Source organism: Molothrus aeneus, chromosome 11 (genome assembly GCF_037042795.1).
Source record: "Molothrus aeneus isolate 106 chromosome 11, BPBGC_Maene_1.0, whole genome shotgun sequence".
In the NCBI taxonomy this organism is placed as follows: domain Eukaryota; kingdom Metazoa; phylum Chordata; class Aves; order Passeriformes; family Icteridae; genus Molothrus; species Molothrus aeneus.
Genome location: NC_089656.1, coordinates 15,173,977 through 15,196,323, shown reverse-complemented (window position 1 = coordinate 15,196,323; position 22,347 = coordinate 15,173,977). Strand labels below are relative to the sequence as shown.

Genomic DNA, 22,347 nt, shown 5'->3' with positions numbered 1-22,347 from the left:
ACAGCAGTTTCATTACTAACCATAAAAACTGTAACAGTGGAACTGTATAAACAAAATGAACAGTGTTTTTACTGTAAAACATGAATGTAATATAAATATTTGCCTTTCCCTTTTCTCAGCATCTGTAATGAAATCAAATTCATGCCATATGTTTATGGTGTGCAAAAAAAAAAAAACTATCTCAACAATCCATCCATGTAAATGTTGATTGTATTATTCCATGTTTTTAACTTCATGTGGGGGGATTTTTAAGCATCTGTATTTGGAAAATAGCTTTGCAGCACACACCACTCTCTTAAGGTTTCTCAACTGAGCAGATTACTCACAGAAACTTACTGAATTCTTAAACATTATGGCCAAAATCTGGTCATACATTCATATTGGTCCCAATGAGTTGTTGCCAGCAACAGAACTGGGTAATGTTCATACTGTCAATTCTCCATGAGCAACATACAGTCTGATTGCACTGCAATTAACTAAAATTAATTAGTTAATTAATTAGTTTTCGTTTCAGAAAAATCTGGATCACATCCTGAAGAATTAAAAAAGGCTTTATACTCAGCAGAGGAATAATTCTTTAGTTGGAGCGTCCACAGCTGCAAGCGAGACAAGTTGATGCAGATTTTTTTTTTTATTGCATTACCAGTTCATTTAATACAAGATACTGCCCCTTCCTGCAAGGCCTTTTCCCCACAGCAATGTTTGGATAACTCCCTTGAACATGATTCTTCAGCATGGGCACTGCTCAAGCACTGGAAAATGAAATATGTCTACATATTGCAGGCCTTTCTAAGTGTATATTACACTGTGATGGCATGTGAGCCAGCAATACATAGTTTAGGATATCCTGCTTTGAAACAAGACAATTCTTTATCATGAAATAATAACAGAATATTTTGAAGCAGTATTCTCACAGAAATTAATGTGCTTTACTTGTAGGAAATTCTGAAATATTTCCTATTTTCAAGATTATTTTTAAGAGCTTTTATTTAGCACCACTTTGGAACCCTTTGATTCTGTATTAACAGACTGTGATTTCAGTCTGTATTTACTGCATCTCCAAAGCCATCTCCTAGGCAGTCTCCATCTTTTCCCATAAATGAAAACCTGCCACTAACCACGAGGAGGTTTGAAAAAAATTCTAAACCAAGGACAGCAGTGGAGGCCAAACACTTAATGGGAAAACAGAGCTCCTTCCTCGAGGGGGAAACACACACAGTGACCACATGGAAACTGCTGCCCATGGACTGGTAAACGTGCCCAGTTTGCTTCTTGTCTTTCTGCACTTGACAGGATCACAACTGGAATACAAAGACTCACTTATCAGGTTTTAATTTCATTCAGTTACTTAATCAGCAAGAATATAAATCACTCCTTCAGTGAAGAATACTTCAGGGGAAAGGAATACAGCAAGGAGTCATCTTTGTTTGGTTGGTTTTCTTCACAGCTTTTCTCTCTTCTCTTGTCACATCTCTACCCTGTGAGTCTCTACTTAAAAAGCAAAGTCAAATGTTCTTTTTACAGTTAAATCTAATCTTTAATGTAGCTGTAGGTTTAACACTGAGGAAAAATTACCAAAGAAACATAATATTTTTTATGAAATATTAAACTTACAATTTATCTTTTAATATGTACTTCAAAGGCTATTTGACAGGAATAAATAAATGAGAGCTTCTTGGCAAGAAAAGCTGTGATTTATGAAATATTTTATTCATTCATATTATTAAGTATTTTCTTGAGAATACCACTAACATCTGGAGCTACTCACTCTTATCCAAACATTCTGCTCATACTCAATTAGAAAATTATATCAATAATAATGTAAAATAAATTACCTAGCCTCTCTTCCTGGAGCATACATTTCCATGTTTGTCAGGGCAACTATGCATACAAACAGCACTGTAGTGTTTTTCATTAAGCCTCCAAGTCAATTAAGCTACGAATTGGAACAATCATTCCTCCTTTGCAAAGTATTGATATTTTTCTTGGCTGCTTTCAGGCCTTTTCACTACTCAAGGAGAGATTTATGTTTGACAATTTCTTTCTGATTAAAATGAATCATAACTCTAGAATTCTAATTTCCTCTTTTCCGAGCAAGAAATTATCAAACAGTTTTAAATTGATATTGAACGTCATCGTGCATGAACACTCATTTTCCAGATATCAAATGGAAAGCTATACTGATCTCTCTTTTTATCTGCTGCCTTTACACACTTTCTCTTCCTTCCTCTGTCTATATAAATGCATGTGTATAAACATTAGATTGCACCAATATAGTCAACCATACCCTTCCATAAAAATTATATTTGATAGACCAGCCAGCCCAATCACATTAAAACTTGTCACAATGCTTTACACAAGGCAATTACCCTTGATTTGCAATATTAGCAAAATTCTGCTGTAGTTTAGAAAGAAAATAACTGGAATACTTCAGGTTGCAAACAAATGTCACTTAACCAAGGTAATTAGCAAGTTTATATGGGTAATCCCCACTCAAATGGCTCAAATTCCCTACAAAACAGCTCTTCAGGCATAAATTGTTACAAACAAAGTTCTCTAGATTTGTCTATAACAGCCAGTTAAGATCAGTTTTCATTTGCTTTTTAAACATAATGGCAGCTAATCTGAAAAAAAAAAAATCTTATTTTCTCCAATTATTCCTGCTTTTTTTCTCTAAATCTTAACAATTGGATTTTCCCAAGCCATTTAGCCAATCCATTTTGTCTTTATAAACTTGATTTTCAGCTTTCACCACAAGCGAACTGAAACTGCATTTTTTTGCCCAACAACTGATTTCAAAGTACAGCAGGCCCAGAGCAGAGAGGTGTTTCTGCAGACACTCAGTCTGTGGCATTCCAGACAAGGATGTCACAAACAGACTCACTAGGGGACCCAGCTGGGTGGTTTTCCTTAGTACTGTTATTTTATGCACACTGTACTTTATTTTTAAATGCTGCTTTACACTAGGTTTGATTTGGGTTTGTTTTGGGTTTTTTTTTTTTTTTTTTTGTTGTGGCTTGGCAGAGGTGGTGGTTGGGGTTTTAAAAATTACAGTTTTTTCCATATATATATTCCAGGCTCTATTTAATACAGCCCATCAATTAGGTAATTGTATCAAAATTTGAAATAACAAGTTGTTTTGTTACACACTTTAAACCATTTTCTCTTCTTGCAAAGTATGTGGAACTCTTGTATCTACAAAGAATGGAAAAAGAAATTTTCTGTGTGCAACATCTAAACCTTGATTAACAAAGGTTACTGTCCCACAGAACAGTCAGCATAGGGTACACACTGCTTTTGGTAATATACATGTTTTTATAGAAATACCAATTATATTACAACAACTTACAGTAAAATTCCACACTTAGGACAGGTAAACACACTAGAACTCCATTTCCAACAGTCTGGGGTTTTTTTGTTATAAGAGCATATTTCATGCAAATGAAAAGAGGTTTGGTTTCCTACTCAGTTGAAGAGTAGGAACACATTTATCAGATTTCTAACCCTCAAATTACTGGAGGAACATTGTATTTAATAGTGCAGCTCAGAGATTCAATCTCAAAGATTTACAAGAAAACATAAAACAAATGGGTAGCACTATTGCTACTGAAAATCCTACCTGAGTACCATGAGCGTGAGGCTTGGTGAGGCTGCAACCTAACCAGCTGTATTTTTCTTTAAATTGATTCCAAACAAAAAGTAAATCAGCTTCCTTGCAAGAATTTTGCTTTCCCCAGGAACAGAGGAGACAAAATTCTGTTCATGCTTTGAAGATCTTTCTAACAGAGCAGTTGCAGCTACATATTGAGAACTCATCCCAATCAGATGCAGAGGTTGTTGGTATTTTTTTAAACTCTTTCATTTTTAGGAAAGGATTTTCAATTAACAACTTCCTGTAGTTACACCTATAAGCTAAAAATTAATATTTGACATCCATATTTCAATATTAGAAGCAAATCAGTCAAATTAATCTTTGTCTCTTTGTTTTCAGTAGCTGATTTTGGGGCTGGATTTTGTGTTTGTTTTCCTCAAGACTGCTCACAATTTGATGTAAATTTTAAGCATCTTGTAATTCATCAACTAATTCTCTCCTGGTTACACACTCCAAGTAATTAAAGTTCAGTAATAACTTATTCTTTCTGCTCCAGCACCTGCATTTCATTTGTTTATTTTCCCAGAGTCATAAATCTGAGGGACTGTCAAAGTGCCATAATATTAGTGCAATAATCAAAGTTAATTAGTCCCTCTCAATAAACAACAACAAAGCCATTACAAAGATGCATTGAAGGTTTTCCAGCTACCAGTTTACAGATGAGACTCTTTTTCTGAACAATTAGAATTTGAAAACTGTTAGTAAATAAATGCAGTGTTTCTGAAGTAATTTGACCTTCAATGTTCTTCATTCAATTAACAACTCATTAACTTTGGGTGAGATAATACAGGTATTTAAGACAAGTATTCTGAACTCCCATTGTCTTCAAAGTGGTCAGAGATATGGTTAGGATTAAGAGGGTAATGGGATATTTTTCAAATAAAAGATGTTCACCACTGCCTAATTTTAGTTAGATAACGCTCATATAAACAGCCATATTTAGCTGGCCTGTGACTATCAAATTCAAACAGAATATCACCAAATCCAGTTCTATTGAAAGATAACAGACACTGTGCTGGCCTCCGTTGGAATTCTCTTGGAATTCTATGCTATTTAAATATTTTTTTTAATTTAACGAAATTATTTTTTTTAATTTTAAAAATAAGAGAGTTTTAATGGAATGAAAGCAGTAAGGAAGATATTTTTCCCAACCAACCCTTTACTGTAAATCATTCATATGATCTGGGCAAGAGAAAAAGGCCTAAATCCAGAGATTGATTCTTCATGAAACTTGTGGTTACAAAAATTAGCAGTATTGAAAGCATCACTCATCTGGAAATACAAGTAAATAAGCACCATTTGTTTTGCATTAATAAATATTATAATTATCTTTAGACCACTTATGTGTAAATATTAATACTACTCAGTGCTCTCCCATGTCATCTAGCAGCAGCTGAAATACTTTGAGAGCTCAGGAAATAAAAGCAAAATATTCATCACTAATTTTAGCTGGCAAGAAATAAAAATCCAAGAATCTGATCCATTGGTCTTTTATTCATTTAAGTGTAGAGATGTCACCACATTCCTCTCATGGAAGTCAGCAGTCCCAGCAAGCTCAAACAAAAGTAGCCTGCAATCCTTGCTAGCAAATAAATGATTGTGGGAGGAATAAATTAGGACAGCTGAATATATTTTAATTAAGGCCTTAGAAGATCGTTTAAAAAAATGGGGATCAGGGAAAGGAAACAAAGAGCAACAAGGCAATAGATGGGACTGAAAAGCTGGTTTGTGTGACAAAAATGGGAGAAAAATGAAAGAAAGTGGGAAGAAGGTAGAAGGAAAAACCACTGTGACAGCCTGGCAGCAGGGCTGCAGAGCCTGATGAACTCGGAGAAGGAGAAATATTCTTGTGTTTGAAAAGTACAAACATGACCCTCTGAAATCTCTCACTATAGAAAAATTATGGGCGAAACAGTGCCTGTGTCCATCCTCCTTTGGGTCGTCGTTCACTTGGGTTCTGCAATGTCCTTTCCTATGAACCAAGCCTCGATGGTTCTTCCAAACATTTTTTTCCCTTACAAAGCATCCACAAACAAGATGGATAACAGCACATCAAACCTTGCAGTCCAACACACTCACAAGGAATGAAAAACCTCTATCACCCCTGCACCAGTGGCTGAGCAGGGCATTACCCAATGAGACAAATGACTTTTTGCTGATTGTGGCATGTGCCCATGACTGTGGCAGTGCCCAGAGGATGCCACCCCCGGCGTGCACTCACCCATTCCTCCAGGATGCGCTGCACGGCTGCGCCGCCTCGCGCCGGGCTCCTGCAGGCCAGGATGACACACGCCCCATGCAGGGCCAGGGACTTGGCAGTTTCAAAACCTAGGATAAAACATGGTCCTAGTCACAAACACATCCCAGGAGCAGCACAGAGCTAGGAAATTACCTGAAAACAGGAGCCACATATTTCAGCGCAGTTAGACCACCTGCAGTCTGGTGATCTGAGAGTCACCTGGACTCGGCTTTTAAAAGCACACATGAAAAACACAGACACCTCAATTTGATCAGGTCTTCTGGACAATAATTGTATTCTTTTGTGCAAAACAGGTTTGGCATCTTCAAGAAACAGACTCAACTTCTCCGCCTACCAGTGCTCTCAGCTGCTGGAAGGGCAGGATTGGATGTGCTCCTTCCTTGTCTGACTGTGAACAATGTGCCACACAGAGAGACTGCACAGCCACTGTGCCTGGCAACTTCATCTGGAAGTGACAGAGCATCCAACACGGCTCAGGGCTCTTTAGATGCACAGTTGGCCTCAGAGTCATCAATCTGAGCACCACCTGTGGCAGGGGGAATAAAACGTTGTTTCACTGTTCAATTCACTAATGAAAAGCTGCATAGAAGTTGGTCCAAAGGAAACTTCATTAAATGGGAAAAAATCTGTGAGAATTTACAACAGGAGAGGAGGACTTTTGGGGAGAGCAGAATGCCCATGAAGTGCAGAGAACTGAGGGAGAACCTGGGTTTCTTCCAGGAGTGAGCTACTACATATTTGTGATGCAGCTAATGGTATCACTGGGTGTCCATCTCCATGGAGAACTGTGCCAATGACAGGAATTGCCTTCCAGCTGAAAGAGGCATAACACAGCTTAATGAGCTCAATTAGAAAAGCCTAAACTATGAAAGAAAGAATCAAACTGAAATGCCCAACAATCTGAGTATGTGAAGAATTCAAAGAGAAGAGGCATTTGTTTTAGCTTTATGACATTTAAAGCATGTTCATGATTTGCTGTTAAAAACTGTTTACCAAAAAGCCTACGAAGATGGGCTGTCTCGCTTCCAAAACACCCTGGAGCACCAAAATCCAGTTACAGCACAAAACATAGCTTACATTATAGAAACAACAGACACCAAGACAAATTTATACAATTTTCTGCAATTACATACTTACGGTATTTAAGTCCAAGCAATTTTCCTGTATCTCCTTTAAAGCCTTCACTGCACCAAGCAACTTTAATTACCTGGATAATTCATTGCATGCACATGAATTCAGCTACAGCATATGCAAAGATTTCCCTTGCTCCTAATTCCAGTTTAAGCATATTTAACTAGAATTTTTCATGTAACTAATGTAAGATGTACCATTAGCTAGCTGTTATGCTTCTTGTTTTGCACAAGAATACTTATTTTGACTAGCTGACTGTATTATTAAAAACTAGTTGGAATGCCTGGGAATAGTTTTGCTATTGTTAAACAAAGATTGAGAGCTGGTGGCCAGATTAATTAGCAAAGCATGATGATGTTTTGCTAACTCTTCCCCATGTCACACTGTGCAAAATAATCAACTGTGCAAAATAATACATTCCATGCCATTCTCCCCTGTAGTTAATAACTTCATACTCATTATAAAGTAAGTAAGTTACATGCTGTGAGTTTCGTTCATTTTATGCCATCCTGACTCTTCCCTGCAAATGTGGAGAGCAGTGTTAAGCACTTCTCTTTAGGATGTCCTTGCTCTTCTCTGAGCTTCAAAGAGCGATTCTTCACCCCTAGGCAAACATGTTCTGATCTTTACATGAAACCATGTGCTAAAAAACCTCCACTTGAGTGTTGTCACAGGTGAAGTGCTGACATGTCTCCCCATCAGACATATTTTAAAGTAATTCACAAACACTCCTGCACTTAATTTAGGACAGATACACATGCAACTTCTAACTGGAACACCTGAAGGAGGAGTTTGGAAGCACCTCAGTATCCAAGTCTTTTTACAGCTTTAGCTCTCTGGTTCTTCTGCAACAATTAATGCTTTTTTGTTCCCCCTTAGTATCAAAAAGCTTAGACAGGTAAAGTTTCCCTTTTCCCTTACCTTCCAGCAGGCTGGAAAAACATCTCCTGTCAGATTCACTGTGTTAAACTAAGTCTGTTCTTCAGCAAAATGCAGCTATATTTTCAATATACAGTAAATTTTAAAACCTCAGCCTAACACATGGATTGAGTGAAGTACAAAACTATTTAAACTCTATCAATAAAAATCTTATCTCTCTATAAAAACTACCAATGAATCACAATCCACACTGAATGTGGTTTCATACACCAAAGTTAAACCACAAAGATCATAAACACCCAAACAGTAAAACCTTGAAAAAAATCACAGCAGGGTTACATAGAAAGAGAAGCCTAAATAAGTATGTAAGGGACATGCACAATTAAGGAACCAGAGCAACCTTAATGCTTAATTACAAAAAACCTGAATTACAAAAGTAACTCTGTGGTCTTCAAAAGAAGTAAAGATTGTCTTAACACTTCACATATCTGACACTGTCACCACTTAGGGACACAGCACTTTCACAGTGAGGGGACACTAACAGCAAGGACACTGGCTTCTTCTCCAAGAAATAAGCTATATTCTCCTGGGGTGAATCTTCCCTGTACCACAGCACCAGGCCATGGTAGAGCTACTTAACACAGGTAAAAGAGACAGCACAAGTTATACACTAGTTGTGGGGGTTTTAAAAGTAGGGAAAAGTACACTAGAAAAACAGCACAGAATTACAGACTTGTGTATCAAGGTCAACCAATTACAAGGAATAAAAGAGACTCTTCCCCAAATGTGACAGGAGAGTAACATACTTAACTAACATCCACTTTGGAAAAGTAATCACTGCATTGTATGAGTATTTAAATAAACTATTTTGAGCAAATGTTTTATAAAACTAATTTCAAGCAATTGCCCTGGAAGTCTCAAGTTTGTGCTGAGATCAACTACTCTTGCTGCTGGTGCTGTGGCTGAACGAGCTCTAATCCGACACTCAGAAGTGAAAATCCTCTTTAAGAATAAGACATACATGGGGATAAACATTATGGCACAGTTCTACATCACCAGCTAACCTAAAGGACTGGAAGCAGAACTAACAAGAGAGCTACAAGCACATGGGATTTGCTAGAGACATTTAAAACCCTTCAGCCCCTTCCTTACAGTATTCGTTCATAAAGACTCAGAAATTAGCACTCAATTTCATTCTTCATCTTCTACTCTGATTGTTCTATACTCTCACATTCCTGGCTATCTGCAGTGACTGCTGCCACTAAATTTTGGTGCAGATTTTCAGCTAATGGTGGCAATTAAGAAGCAGTTAGCATCGCTCAATTAATGCCAGCTACACTGTGTCAACACACACCAGATGAGAACAGGGCTCTGTCCAATGGTGCAACCTCCTCTATAAAACACAGAAAAGGATTCAGAGTGGAAAAGTATTTCAGCTATTTCTTGTTTAAACTGAGAGCATACAGTCCATCAATCAGGAGGGACATTTTGTAAAGAATTTGCACCAGGCCATCACATGCTTTAAAACATTCCTTTATTTCAAATATAAGGAGGTTTGAATACACAAGAAAAACTCAAGAACATTTTAGACAATAGCAAGTTTTCTTCAGCTTCTCTGCCTTTGCCCAAATACTCCAGGATACCTTGGAGCTGTCCTTTACAACAATTTGGAACACAATGATGTCATCTTTCTTTGAACAGCTCAGTTCTCAGTGTAAAAGCCTACAGGGTTTGCTTACAACAAACAGTCTTGAAAACTCAAAATAGACTCTCATCCCAACTGCTGCATCTCAGCAAACAGACTGTTTTCTGATTTTGGGAACTCAAGAGAACTATATATAAACAAAAAAGAAACTTGTGTCCAAGAAATCACTTAGATTTCTTCAAATCTGGAAGACCTAAACACCAGTGAGAGTGGATCAGTCCATCTTACTCAACACTTCTTCAGAACAGGAGTAAAGATAATTCAAATGTGCTACAAACAAAGTGATAAAGAATTCTTTTCAGGCTGAAATACTGCAACACTGAGGTGTGATTTAGAGAACAATCTTCTGCAGCCAGGATCACTGCTGCCTGTGCTGGTGGATCCAGAGTGCAACATCCAACAGAGCTCACACAGGCACATGCAGAACATCACATCATTGACAAACTCACACCTTTCACAGCCAAAAAAGCACCACACATTCCACATCAGGATTGCTTGGCCTCATCCACTCTGCTTCAGTACAGATATTTAGGATAAAATCTTAAAATTCAACTTGCTCCAAATGCAAGTTTTCAAGCAACTAAAGCACTAAGATATTTTAAGAGACTCAATTTAAAACAAGCAATTCCCATGGAATACTAATGCTGCCTTTGTTCCCATGTGTTTACAGGCACATGGCAATGACACATACTGATATTTTTCATAGCAAAGTGTGATTTTATATGGAAGATACATCTTGCCTCTCCCTTTGTGTGTAAATTGGACAAACGTGTTTTTCTTGGAGTCACGAAGCACAGAAAAAGCCAACACAAACGAAGCAGGATGAGTAATGCACTGGTTCTGTTTTCCATCTAACCAACTATGCACTCCTTACACTTTTTTGCAATACACTACCCTGGGTAAGGCCAAGTTATTCTTAACAGTAAGTGCACTGCTTTTGTCACTGACAAAACCCCAAAATATCTTGTTTCCTCTGAAGGGAGCACGCCACTAAACAAGCATTTTAAAACACCAAAAAATGAATGGGATTATAAATATCTGTTGCTGTAAAAAATTTAAAATGCATCATTTGAGGGTAAGAAAGCTGAATTTGTGACTGATGATGCTGCAAGCAGCAAGAACCCAGCACAGGGACCATGTCAGGCACATACATCACAAATGTGCTGCAACTGAGAGCCATGGGGCTGCAACCAGGCCTGGTATCTGCTCCAGCTCACTGCCCAAAGACATCCACCAACCCAACTCTACAATGTCTTCACACCAGACACGAAGGAAGCTGGGATTTGAGTCCTTTGAGCTGTTTCACCCAACCCTGATCCGTATCTCAGCTACCCAAAGGTGCCACGGCAGATCCAAACACGTGCTGCTGACCCTTCATGGTGCAGAGGAGCCACTTCCCAATAAAAACACTGGAATAACAGCCAGGGGCTCCAGCCTGGAATGAGCCCTGGAGTGGGAATGCACACATTAAATCCAGAGCCAAGCTACCTCTCACGTCCCAAGGTAAGACCTTGTTGTGTCAAGGCAATTCCCACCAACCCCTAAAATACAAGGAGATACTGCTCATACTAACTGGTTTTCAGCTCAGTTAGATTGCCTTAAAACAGCCTAATGGAAACATAAAAGGAGACAAAACCAAAACTGAAATTTTATACTAAACTGCAGAGATCATCCCCATCAAGATTCTTTTCCACTTCCCAAGTCATCTAAATGCAAACAGGTCCTGCAACATGCCTGAATAAAGGAACAGTGGCCAGGGATTCATCTGAGGGGAAGAAAAGGAGAATCAGAGATAACAAGTGAATTTTCTATCAAATCCAAGTTCTATCTTTCATACCTACTCCTTGCTTTAGATGCACATCAAAGACCAAAAATCACAGTCAAATAGTTCAGATTTGCATCTTCCATTTCAACCAATCCCAAAGCTCTGTTTAGAAAAAATACACTCCTTTAAAAGGGGGTAAAAAAAAACCCTCCCAGCCTTCATGTTTCATCTTCATCTTGCATTTCTTTATCTATTACAGGATCATGCTCCTACCAAATCCCAATTAATTTCTACTGAATATTTTTAAAGTGTATTGCATAAGTCCAGTGGCCATCACATCTGGAACTAGGGATTATTCTGTTTGAACTTTTTATTCTCAGTGTTTCTTCAAGCATAGAATAAATTCATGTTTTCTTTTGTCTTTAAAAATGACAGTGTGGCTTCCTGCAAGCCAAGGTAGCCAGTTTTCCTAACACAAATCAATTACTGTATTAAGTAAAACAATCCAAATTTAGCGTTTGGCTATATCATTTAATGTTTACAGGGAATTTATTAAAGAGTTTATTTTTCTGTTTGTATACCATATTTTTCCTTTGCAACAGGTAAAATATCATGAAGGCAGACAGGTATCTGAATATGACACAACTCAACACACAACTTCACATTTTCTAAACAGAAACCACCTTTCCACTTGAAAGTGTATTTAAAAGTATTATTATCAAGTCAAGTCAAATAGACTTACACACATTTTAAAAGAAACCTGGAATAGCACTTTGTCTCAAAATAAGCAGAACTTATTTTAGTGTGACTCATATTCTTTATTTTAGTAAAAACTCTAAATTATTCAGAATTATAAATGCTTATATTCATAAGGGATAAAAAATATTTTGTTAGACTGTAGCTGTGTTAAAACACTACTTCTATTTTTACTGCAAAATAAACACTTCCAAATTAAACATTTAACTGAAATCTGGAGTAGCAGAAAACAACAGATCTGCCCATAATGTAAGTCAACATCAAACCAGCATCTTGAGGAAACCTGGATCAGGTCTGAGCAGTCAAATTTGCTGTGACATTTAGGGCACTCCATGTCTCAGCAGTGACTGTTCCTGAAGGTTTGGCAGCTGTGGGATAAATGACCAGTTCCTTTGTTTATTTGCTTAAATAAAGCCAGTCTACTTATAAATACCAGTACTTGAATACATTATTAAGGAAATAAATAACATTTCTGTGCATGCTGCTGTTAATCAGATTTTTTTTTTAAAGTTCCAAATTCAGAGAAATAGGGTTGACAAACTTCTCTAAAGCTGCTCTTTGCAGCAGCTTTTGGCAACACAAGAGTTTTTCCCACCAAAGCAAAAATGGAGGAAAAAAGGCAGAAATTTTCTAGTTTCTTTTCAAGTACACTTCTGTTCCTCTGTTAGCCAACACCATCATAGGTTTCTGTACTGCTGAGCTGAGCCCTAATTAAACATAATAAAAAAATTAGTTGCATGTTTTGAATCTCCTTTTGGCAAGTACAACAGTGCAATGTTAATAAAAGAAGTAAATTCAATAAAGAGGAATACTTCATCCAAGGCAGAATAATTAAAAGACATACTGTGCTGTCAGCTAAAGTGCTAGATCCTCCTAGCTTTAATCTCAAAGTCATTTCATGAGAAATGTTCACAGTTATGTAAAGATACAGAGAAAGTGCTACAACATAAACTGGACCAATTTTTTTCTTAAAACAAACTTGATATTTATTTATATCAGTTACACAAACAGTGAAAGATTTTAAAACACACACTAGACATTTTACAGATAAATAATAAAACAAGGTTCTGTCCTAAAAAGCTCACAGTTCAGCTTACAAAAAAAAAAAAAAAGAGAGATCTATGGGAATCAAACACACAGAGCCAGATCCTGTTCTAAGGAGCTCACATTTTGCGTCAGGGGAAAGGAACAGACTGAAAATTAAAACAACACTACCTGATTTCTGGCAGTCTCCACCCACCTCTGTCTTTGGGCCATAGGAGATAGGACAATTTGGTTTGGCAGCAAAGGAAGAGTTTAATAAAAGAGTCATTTGAGGGTCCTGCAGAAAGGCCTGAGTACAGGAAAGATGCATTCACTGGTCTCTAGCTCAAACCTGGCAAACCTTTGGGTGTGCTTTAAACTACGAAGGGAAGAGGGAGGTGGGAAGCTGTTATGTAACTCAAATGATCCATCATGTGCTTCCAACACACAAAGTAAGGCAGGAGATGGAGTTCTGAAACAAAAGATGGAGAATAAGAACAGTATTAACAAAAAGTGTCTGTACACAAAAGCAAGGAGAATGGATAACAAGCAAGAATTAGAAATCAATTACAACGTAAGGCCATGGGCAAAAAAAAAAACCAAAAAAACCCACAATTGAAGACCTCTTTGCCACACCTTCAAGAAGTTGATGAAAACATGTCATGCATCTTCCCACACCAAAATTAATTTGTGTCTTTTTAGGAGACATTTAAAGTCTATCTGCTCACAGCTGGAACACCAGCAGCCCACCCCAGAGCTCAGTGACAACCATCCTCTACAGCAAAAGGACCAATAACAATTACACATTCTAGACCAAGGTTTTTCCTCTATTATTCTATCATGAAGCCTCTCTCTGCCTTACATTCCAGGTGCACAACTTTTTGTTTTGCCAGAGATGAGTGTTTGAAGTGCCAGATGCAAAGAGCAGAACCAAGAAGTCTCAAGCTCCATTCCTTGGACCACAGACTCAATTCAGGAACACAGAGAGACACCTCACAGATCACAATCTCCATTAGCTCACAATGCCAAAAGTGTGCTGCCAAATAGGTCATGCATGTTTTTATGCACTCCTCTTTGCTTAGCAAGGCACAAAATAATCCAATTTTACCTTCAAAATTAAAAATCTTTAAGCAAGAATAAGTTTATACCCCTCAGCATCTGCTCACAGCTGGACACAGACCCAAACAAATAAGGCTTTCTTAAAAAAAGCTTTCTTTTTTAGTTGCTGTATTTTCTACTCTTAATATATCTTAATTACTCTCTGCTGAACAATCAGAATAGCATCTAGAGAAATAGATATTTTATCTTGTGACAGAACAATGCAACTCCCACTTTAAACTGGAATAATCTGTAAATGTGGGTAATTTACTGCATCCATACACTGCTCCATAAGTAAAATAAGGCTATTAACACATTTTTCAAAATCTTCAGTAGCACAATCAATGTCTACAATGTACAAATGTACAGAAGCAAGGCATGCTGTTCATGCTTGCCAGGGCCAGGAGAGGAACACACCCAGAATCTCTGAATTTCCTGAAGCACTGAATACATGTGAGAGTGTCTCCTTCAATTTGGCTGTGATACAGGAGAATTAGCAAACCTCCTCACAAACTTTTAAACTGTAACTTTCTGCACAAAGGAAGCATTTTGACTAATTACCACAAGAGGAAAATGCCCCAGAAATTCTATGATTTTGATTTTCATATAAAAAATAAAGGAAATGCAATTAGAGAGTGTATAGTGTTAAAGCTGCTTGGATAAAGAATAAATAATGAGGAGGCACCAAATGCACCTTCTGCAAAGATAACAGAACCTGAGAAAAATATGAAAAAATTCTAAGCAACATTCATTGTTTGGAGCCTTGAGTGACAATGAGTAAGATTTCAATAAATACATCCAGAACTGAACTGTGACACATATTATTTCTACCAAGGAAGTATAACAACAATCAGAATAGCTAACTTCACTAGGATCTTTAACACAAAGAAGACATGAACTATGAATAGGAACTCAGGAACAGTGACTAAGGTAACTATCATTAATGGAAGGAGAGGAAATAAAATGTACTACTATGAAACAATTCAGATTTGAAGACAGATTGTAGGGAGTTTTCTGAAGCAACAGATGAAGTACTGAAATCCACAGTGTAGAAGTACAGCAAGAAATCAAAACCAGCTGGATGGTACAGGAACAAAAATACTGAGGTTATGTAGCTGAACATAAAGCTACAGAGATCTCACATATTAAAAGCCAACAGAATAAATGGAAAAAGGAGAAGAAAAAAATATCCACAGAAGAAAAATAAAAACAAGAGAAAGGCTTACAAGTGTAACATGTGACCTAAAAACTGCAAATACCATTAACTAATCTTAAAAAGGAAGACAAAGGTACTTTTGTTTTTGATGGTCTTCCCTTGAGGACTCCTGAGAGAATGTGACACTTGACAAATTTATTTTCATAAATCACACACTGTCTTTTTTAAAAAAACCTATGTATTGTAGACTTTAGGATGAGTAAGATCAGCTCCATTCTCACTGTACTATTTTTATTCTCTAATTCAGACAAAATTCTGACATCACAAATTCTGAAGATCAAACTCCTTTTAATCAGGTCAGGATTTAGATCTTTGTCTTCCCAGGTTTTTACCTGTCTCATTTCACTTCCTTCTTGGTAGGGATTTACTGTTTCACACCTGAGTTTCAAGACCTTGTAACACCTTGACACAACCAAGCATTGAGAAGCATAAAAGGACACAGGATACCGAAATCCTTCCTTCCTGTGCACCTACCTAGCATAGATGTAGTCACTAAAAATTTTCTGCTAGTAAGACAAGAATATCACATTAATGTACATCTACAGACTATAACCAGAATTGTCAGCACCTAGAAAAGCCCCTACCCTGTTTCAGAAGATCCTGTCATTAGAAAATAAAATGCAATTAGCAACCTCTTCCCTCTCCAGCATCTAGCATGCATTCCTAAATAATTCAAATGTACATGTATCTATTCAAACACTTCTTGAAGCACAATGAGTTTTCAAAGCATGAAGACACAAAATGATGCAAAGAGTAATCTCAATGTTGCAGCAAGACAAACTGAATCATGCAAAAGGTCTTTTCACCTCTGAAGTATGCATAAAATAATACAAAAAACCCTTGTGAAATTCAATATTTCAAAAGACAGAAAAGCAATCAAGTTGAAAAGTCTTTCTAGCTCTTGGTAAGAGGGAAGTATCACCTAGGAAGGCTCCCTGTTCTACAAATGTTATTTCTCTGTAAAAGGAATACCTGAAAGTACAACACAGGCCCACAGCTCAATCCCACCCTTTGTGAAAATATTCCCTTACAAGCAGTAATCATTATTGAACCTTTTAGCCCAGATGTAATTTCTTACATGTTACAACAAGTTCCACATGCACTGTGAATTTCAGCCAAGGTTGATGAAGTTCAATAACTTGGCTAACCAACCATGTGTACTACTCATTACACAAGTAATAAATAGATTCATCAAAATGGACATGAAAAAGCAGTATGAACATCTGACACCATTTTCAGCTTACTCAATAAGAAATATAAATTACAGGAAGTCCAAGGGGACCTCTTAATATTTACAGTATGTAACAAGTAAGCAGTTGGAGCCTTATGTAAAGCAGAGCAATATTAATATTCCACAATATTAAGCCACAGTTAAAACAGAGTGATGGCACTCATGGAAAGCTCACTATTACTTGCCATAAATTTTAAGAATACAGTTCTGTAAGCTAAAGAGAACCCTCTTCTATTAATCCAATTTTGAAAATAAAAGCTATTAGTGGATTTTTATTTGTTCAAAGTAGATCAGTACTAATCCCTGACAGCTACAAACATCCCACAACAGAAGGAGTTAAAAGTTCCACCCCAGAGGCACACTGCCCTCCATAAATTGTGTTTTTCTACATCAGTTACCCCAATGGTCTACTCCAGCCAAAACACTTCCTGCAAGACCCAGGCTCTCCTGGGAAAGCACTGTACTCCCATTCCCCTAAAAAACTGGTACAACAAAATTCAGGCCTGCTACAAACGTCTGGACATCCACAAAGGAAATGCCTGGGGGAAAAAAATAGCTAAGTTTAAGTAAGAAGCAAAAAACAGAACTTCTACACAGGCACCAACATTTTCATGGTAGTGCTACTCATGGGGTGTAAGATAATTGATGATACATGGAGCCAAAGATTCACCAAAAAAAATCAAAATATGCATCAAGGAACAGTTCTTCCATGCTTTTAAAAGCCAAATAAATAAAAAAAAACCCCATGAAGTACAATACATGAAAACATTCTCAGGGACAGCTAGGACTTGGCCAAAAAAAATAATCCCAGGTTAGATATTGCTGATCTTTCTGTCTGCCTCACAATAAACTCTGAGCCCAAACCTCCACAAATAAGCACCACCCCAGCTCTCCAGAGGTGCAACCCTTGCAGCATGGAAACCTCCAGCCATGCAGAGGCTGCAGCAGCTCCTTCACCACAACTCCTGCTCTGTACTGAGAACACGAGATGCATCCCCTTAGCAAAACCCCAGCACTCCCTTCTCTGTGCACCCCTGAGCTACATCACAACCATGCACAGAAATTCTTTATAAAAACAGGCAAAAGTTTAATTAAGCCACAGGATTTCACACATTTATGAACATGAATTTGGTTCAGACAACAAACTCTTCTCACTAAGCTGGGGAAAAGTGGGGAAAAGACCATTCAAGAGGCATTGTCACAAGTTTGCTGCCCCAGCTCACATCCCTTGTTCTGCTCTTATAGAAACAGGATGCAAATAATAATTACTAGAAAGCAAAGACCTTGCTCCTTTTTCACCATAATAAGCCATTTAAATAAGTTTACACTAAGAAATCTTAAAATCATCATATGGATAGAATTGAGAAAAATAACAATATGGACCAACAGCAGACAGATGTATTTTCTCTGAGAGGTTTTCCTCTTCCCAAAACAAACTGTGTAGCAAAAACAAGCTGACTTTTTCAAGGCTGACAAAGTTCAGGTGTTCCAGCACATGAGAAATTCCAAAAACCATACAAGAAATCATAAAGTGAACATATTTAAGACAGTCAGACTAACATTAATAAAATCAAGCACCCAGTGACATGTAAAGGGTCTGTTTAATTCCTCCCATATGATCATAGTTTGACTTAAATGAGTAAAACAGAAAAACTGTTATCATTTATAGAAGTTAAATGGCCAGACATTGAAAACAATTTCTTCTATCATAAAGCAGATTTTTAATTGAGATAGATTATAAGCACATTTCCCAACCTTTTGCACCAGTATGACACAAGTTGCTAACACTGAAGTTGGGTACAAGAAATAAAAACTATGGTAACTTCTTACACCAAATGTATATACACAGCAGGGACTCATCTTTTAAGCACTAATTTAGCAACTAATCCACAGTTTCTCTCCTGGTTAAGGCTTCTCCACTGCACAGAAATAAAAGTTCCAGAAAAAAATAAAAAAGAGAATTCCAACAAAACCCTAAACAAGCCACATTGTGGCTGGAGCTTCTGGATTTTCTTCAGCCTCTGAAAAAAAAAATTCTGGTTGTTTTGGGCATCCCTCACAAAAGCAAGGCTTCTTTTGACCTTCATCTAGCAGAAAAATCAGAATCCCAGTTTGAGCAGCTGCTTGGTTGTGAATATCAATACATTTTTGTGATAAAATCTTGGAAAAGCATTAAGAAACAACCTGCTTTGTGGAATCTGCCTGAGTGGACAGAACAGACCCATTTTGCCCTTCCATTATATTCTGCAACACCACTTGCACTTCACCACTCAGACACACTCCAGTCACTGGGTTAGATCAAGTGCACCTGACACAGAAACCAGATCCCATCGTGGCCCCATGGTCATACATGATCCTTAAAAACAGACAGCAATTTTTGCATAAGTCAAAAAATCATATTAGCTACACAACTGGCTCTCTCATACACTTTTTAAAAAATACTTGAACTTGGTTTTAGTATCATTTAAGATTGCTTACACATACAGTTGAAAATACCACATCTCTGTAAAATTAAACCTAGAGGAACTGCTGACACACTTTTATAAATTTACAATTCTTGCCCTAATAATTAAGAACACAAACAACAGAATTACAGGAGCATTTCTTAAGAACAGCAGTAAGCTTTTGTTCAGTATTTTCAAAGAGCAACACAGACCTCTACTGGCAACACTGGGGAGCAGGAATCAGCTCATACTAGCAGCAAGCTGGGGAAGGTCTTTCTCTATAAACTCATGTTGAGACCTTTAAACATAAAAACAACACTCAAAACTGCACACACCTTCAATTCCTCCCAGTGGAATAAATCTTACCAACCAACTGACAATTTACACTATTCATGTTTAACTGTACAGACAATATGTTTTTATAACCAGACTGACAGCACAAGACTGAACTGTTCAGTAAGTCTGTCCTACTTCTTATTACACCAGCTTTATTGGGACCAAAATATACCTCAACTTTCTAATGTGATATTCAGACTAAAATTTTGATTGAGCTTGAGAAGTAGATGAGAAAATGCTACCATCTTATTGCAGGGGTTCCATACTGTTGTCTCCTTATCTCAAAAGTTTAATACCTTCTTGGTGTTTCTCGTGGGCAGCTCCTCAGAGCACTGACTCTTTCTTCTTCACAAAGCAGCCACTGACCCCAGCTCCCTTTTTCTCACCCAGCCACCCCACTCTTTTATAGCACTCTTCTTCTCATTGGGTTACAGCTGTAGGCTGTAAAGTCAGGCCCATTCCTAATCCTTTGATGATTGGCCCAGCTGCAACTCCTTAGGGGTAAGATTACTTTCTACACTATATTTTCTTATATTCTATCCCCTACAAGCAAAGAAACCCTAAAGAATACTTGGACTGCACTGTCAGAAGAAAAAGCTTCAAAAATAAAAAAGAAAATATTTCACTAATAACTCTTGAGCTGCTAGGACCTCTTCATATTGTAAGAACAGAATCATTTGTTAACCTTTTCCAAGCTGCTAATCAAAAATTAAGTGTTTATGAATGCAATTTTTAGCAGTTTTTCCCCTCACACTTTGCAGAGCAATTTTAAGGATTAAGTTAAGAAAGTGGGTGTATAATCTAGGAAATTCTTACAGACCACTTTCCTAATCAGGAATGAAAAGAGCCAGCACAGGACAGACAGTGTCCCTATTTACAGACAAGTTAATGGCAATGAGGCAACGTGTGACACCACTAAAACCCTAAAACTGCTGAAGGCATCCAAAGTATTCCCTCAGAAACTAAACAAGTATCTCTGTTTTTCACAAGTTGAGGAGATTTTTCAAATCTAAGGGAAAAAAGTGCTCCTGACAAGCAAGATAGAAGTCCCTGTATTAGATTCACAAATAAAGTGAATTAAGATATCATTCCATCTTTGCTGATCTGTTTTTAACATTGCTATCTTAAAGCAGAGTATATGTATGAATAAAAACATCACTTATGTGTCCATCCATCTTTCAAGGGATTCTCAGCATTTCCCAAACTTTATCTTGAGCATCCAGCAATGCAGTAATTGAAAATGCATTTTTCTGACTGCAGTCTACCAAATTACAGCTTGATCTTTGTTCTATGCATCCTGAAATGAAACATTTCTCAACAAATGGACAGACACCATAGCTAGTTATTTTCAAATATACCACTGAAACTCATTTGGACAACAATCAAACGGCTCAGTTGTTTTTTTCCTTGCATTATTGAGTACAAATGCTCAACAAGTGATACACTATTTTTATCTCTCTTTCTACTTCATGGAGAACATTTCCCTCAAATTATTTACGCTTACCTCTACAAGAAAACATTTTGCTGTTCTGAAATCACAGGAATTGTTTACTCCTCAAAATAATCAGGGAGGAAACTATTACCTCCAACAGACACAGAAAATTCAAAAGGAATATCTACCACACCAAGTGGAGCACAGCAGTGAAATCCTAAACCAACTGCAAAAATAAGCTCCAAAACTGGTAAGAGTCCCTTTGAACCAGCTAATGAATCCATGCTCCATGGGAAATGGTAGGAAACGTCAGACACTGCATAGGACTAAACAGCACTAAATGCAATGTGTGATAAGCAAGAGTTTTGAGTTCTACAGGTCCTAACACCATCTGGATCACAAATTTTTACCTTCAAATTTATGGACTCTATGTCAAAGCAAAAAATATTTCAAGCGAGGATATGATTGATTACTTGTGACCAATGCAGATTATAAACTAAGGGAGAAACATGGAAAAAAAATTTTTGACAAAACCATTGTGTATCTTGGATTAATCTTTTGCCATATTTGAAACACCTCCCACTGATTCAGCAAGGCTGAATGGCAGCTCTGCTCCTGCTGAAGGCAAATCCCTTTGAGTCCAGGTAACTCTTGAAATGTTCAGAGACTGCACAATTGCATAAAGAGCAAATTGTACTGCTGGGTGTAATGTAGAGAAATGCTGCATCACAACTTGGAACACAAACCTCACTAGAAAGCCCCAATTCATTGAGACAGGTAAGTACAACACTTGCTGCCCAACTGCAGTGCCAATCTGTAGCAGCACATCAGGCAGAGATAGCAGGATGTCACTGCAAGGCACAGTGAAGCTCTAAATTCTTCATGTGCAGTAACACTCCCTTAAATAATTAAGAAATAAAACCCAAGAAAATTCAGAGTGGTAAGTTCTGCTATTAACCCATTTTACAGAAAGTCTTCAAGGTTTTCCAATGTCCTCAAAAATGCATTTAAGTCAAAATTCTGAACTAAACTAAAAACCACCAAATAATTTGCATAAGGACTCCTTCAATATTGATGTAATCCCATCACAAAGAAAAATGCAAAAAATAAAAGGCAACAAAAGGTCAACAGTTATCTGAATCTCTCACTCACCCACTAGAGAAGCAGTAATATTTAAAAGATATCTAAAGAAGCTGGGTCTGAAAGGATTGATGAATCTGTGAGACAATATAACTAGCAGGGATTACTAAAGGTCATAAATTGTATTTCTTTGAACTAAAGGAGCATTGAGTAAAACATCCTGACACAAGTTCATCATCAAATTCACTTGAAACTACCTTCAGAGATAAAAATTCCACAGCTTCCTAGGAAAATCTTTACCTGAATTTTCTTGCTAGCATAAGGCAGTCTTTCTGAATA

The 22,347-nt window shown here is 37.3% G+C and overlaps 1 protein-coding gene across 1 annotated transcript in view; it reads right to left on the bottom strand.

The window, feature by feature from the left end:
• The window catches only part of WWOX (WW domain containing oxidoreductase), a 473,858-nt gene that overhangs the window by 446,700 nt on the left and 4,811 nt on the right, over positions 1-22,347 (bottom strand). Inside the window, exon 5 of the mRNA XM_066557163.1 lies at positions 5,874-5,980. Coding sequence (XP_066413260.1) covers positions 5,874-5,980 — 107 coding nt within the window. The remainder of the gene's footprint in view (positions 1-5,873; positions 5,981-22,347) is intronic.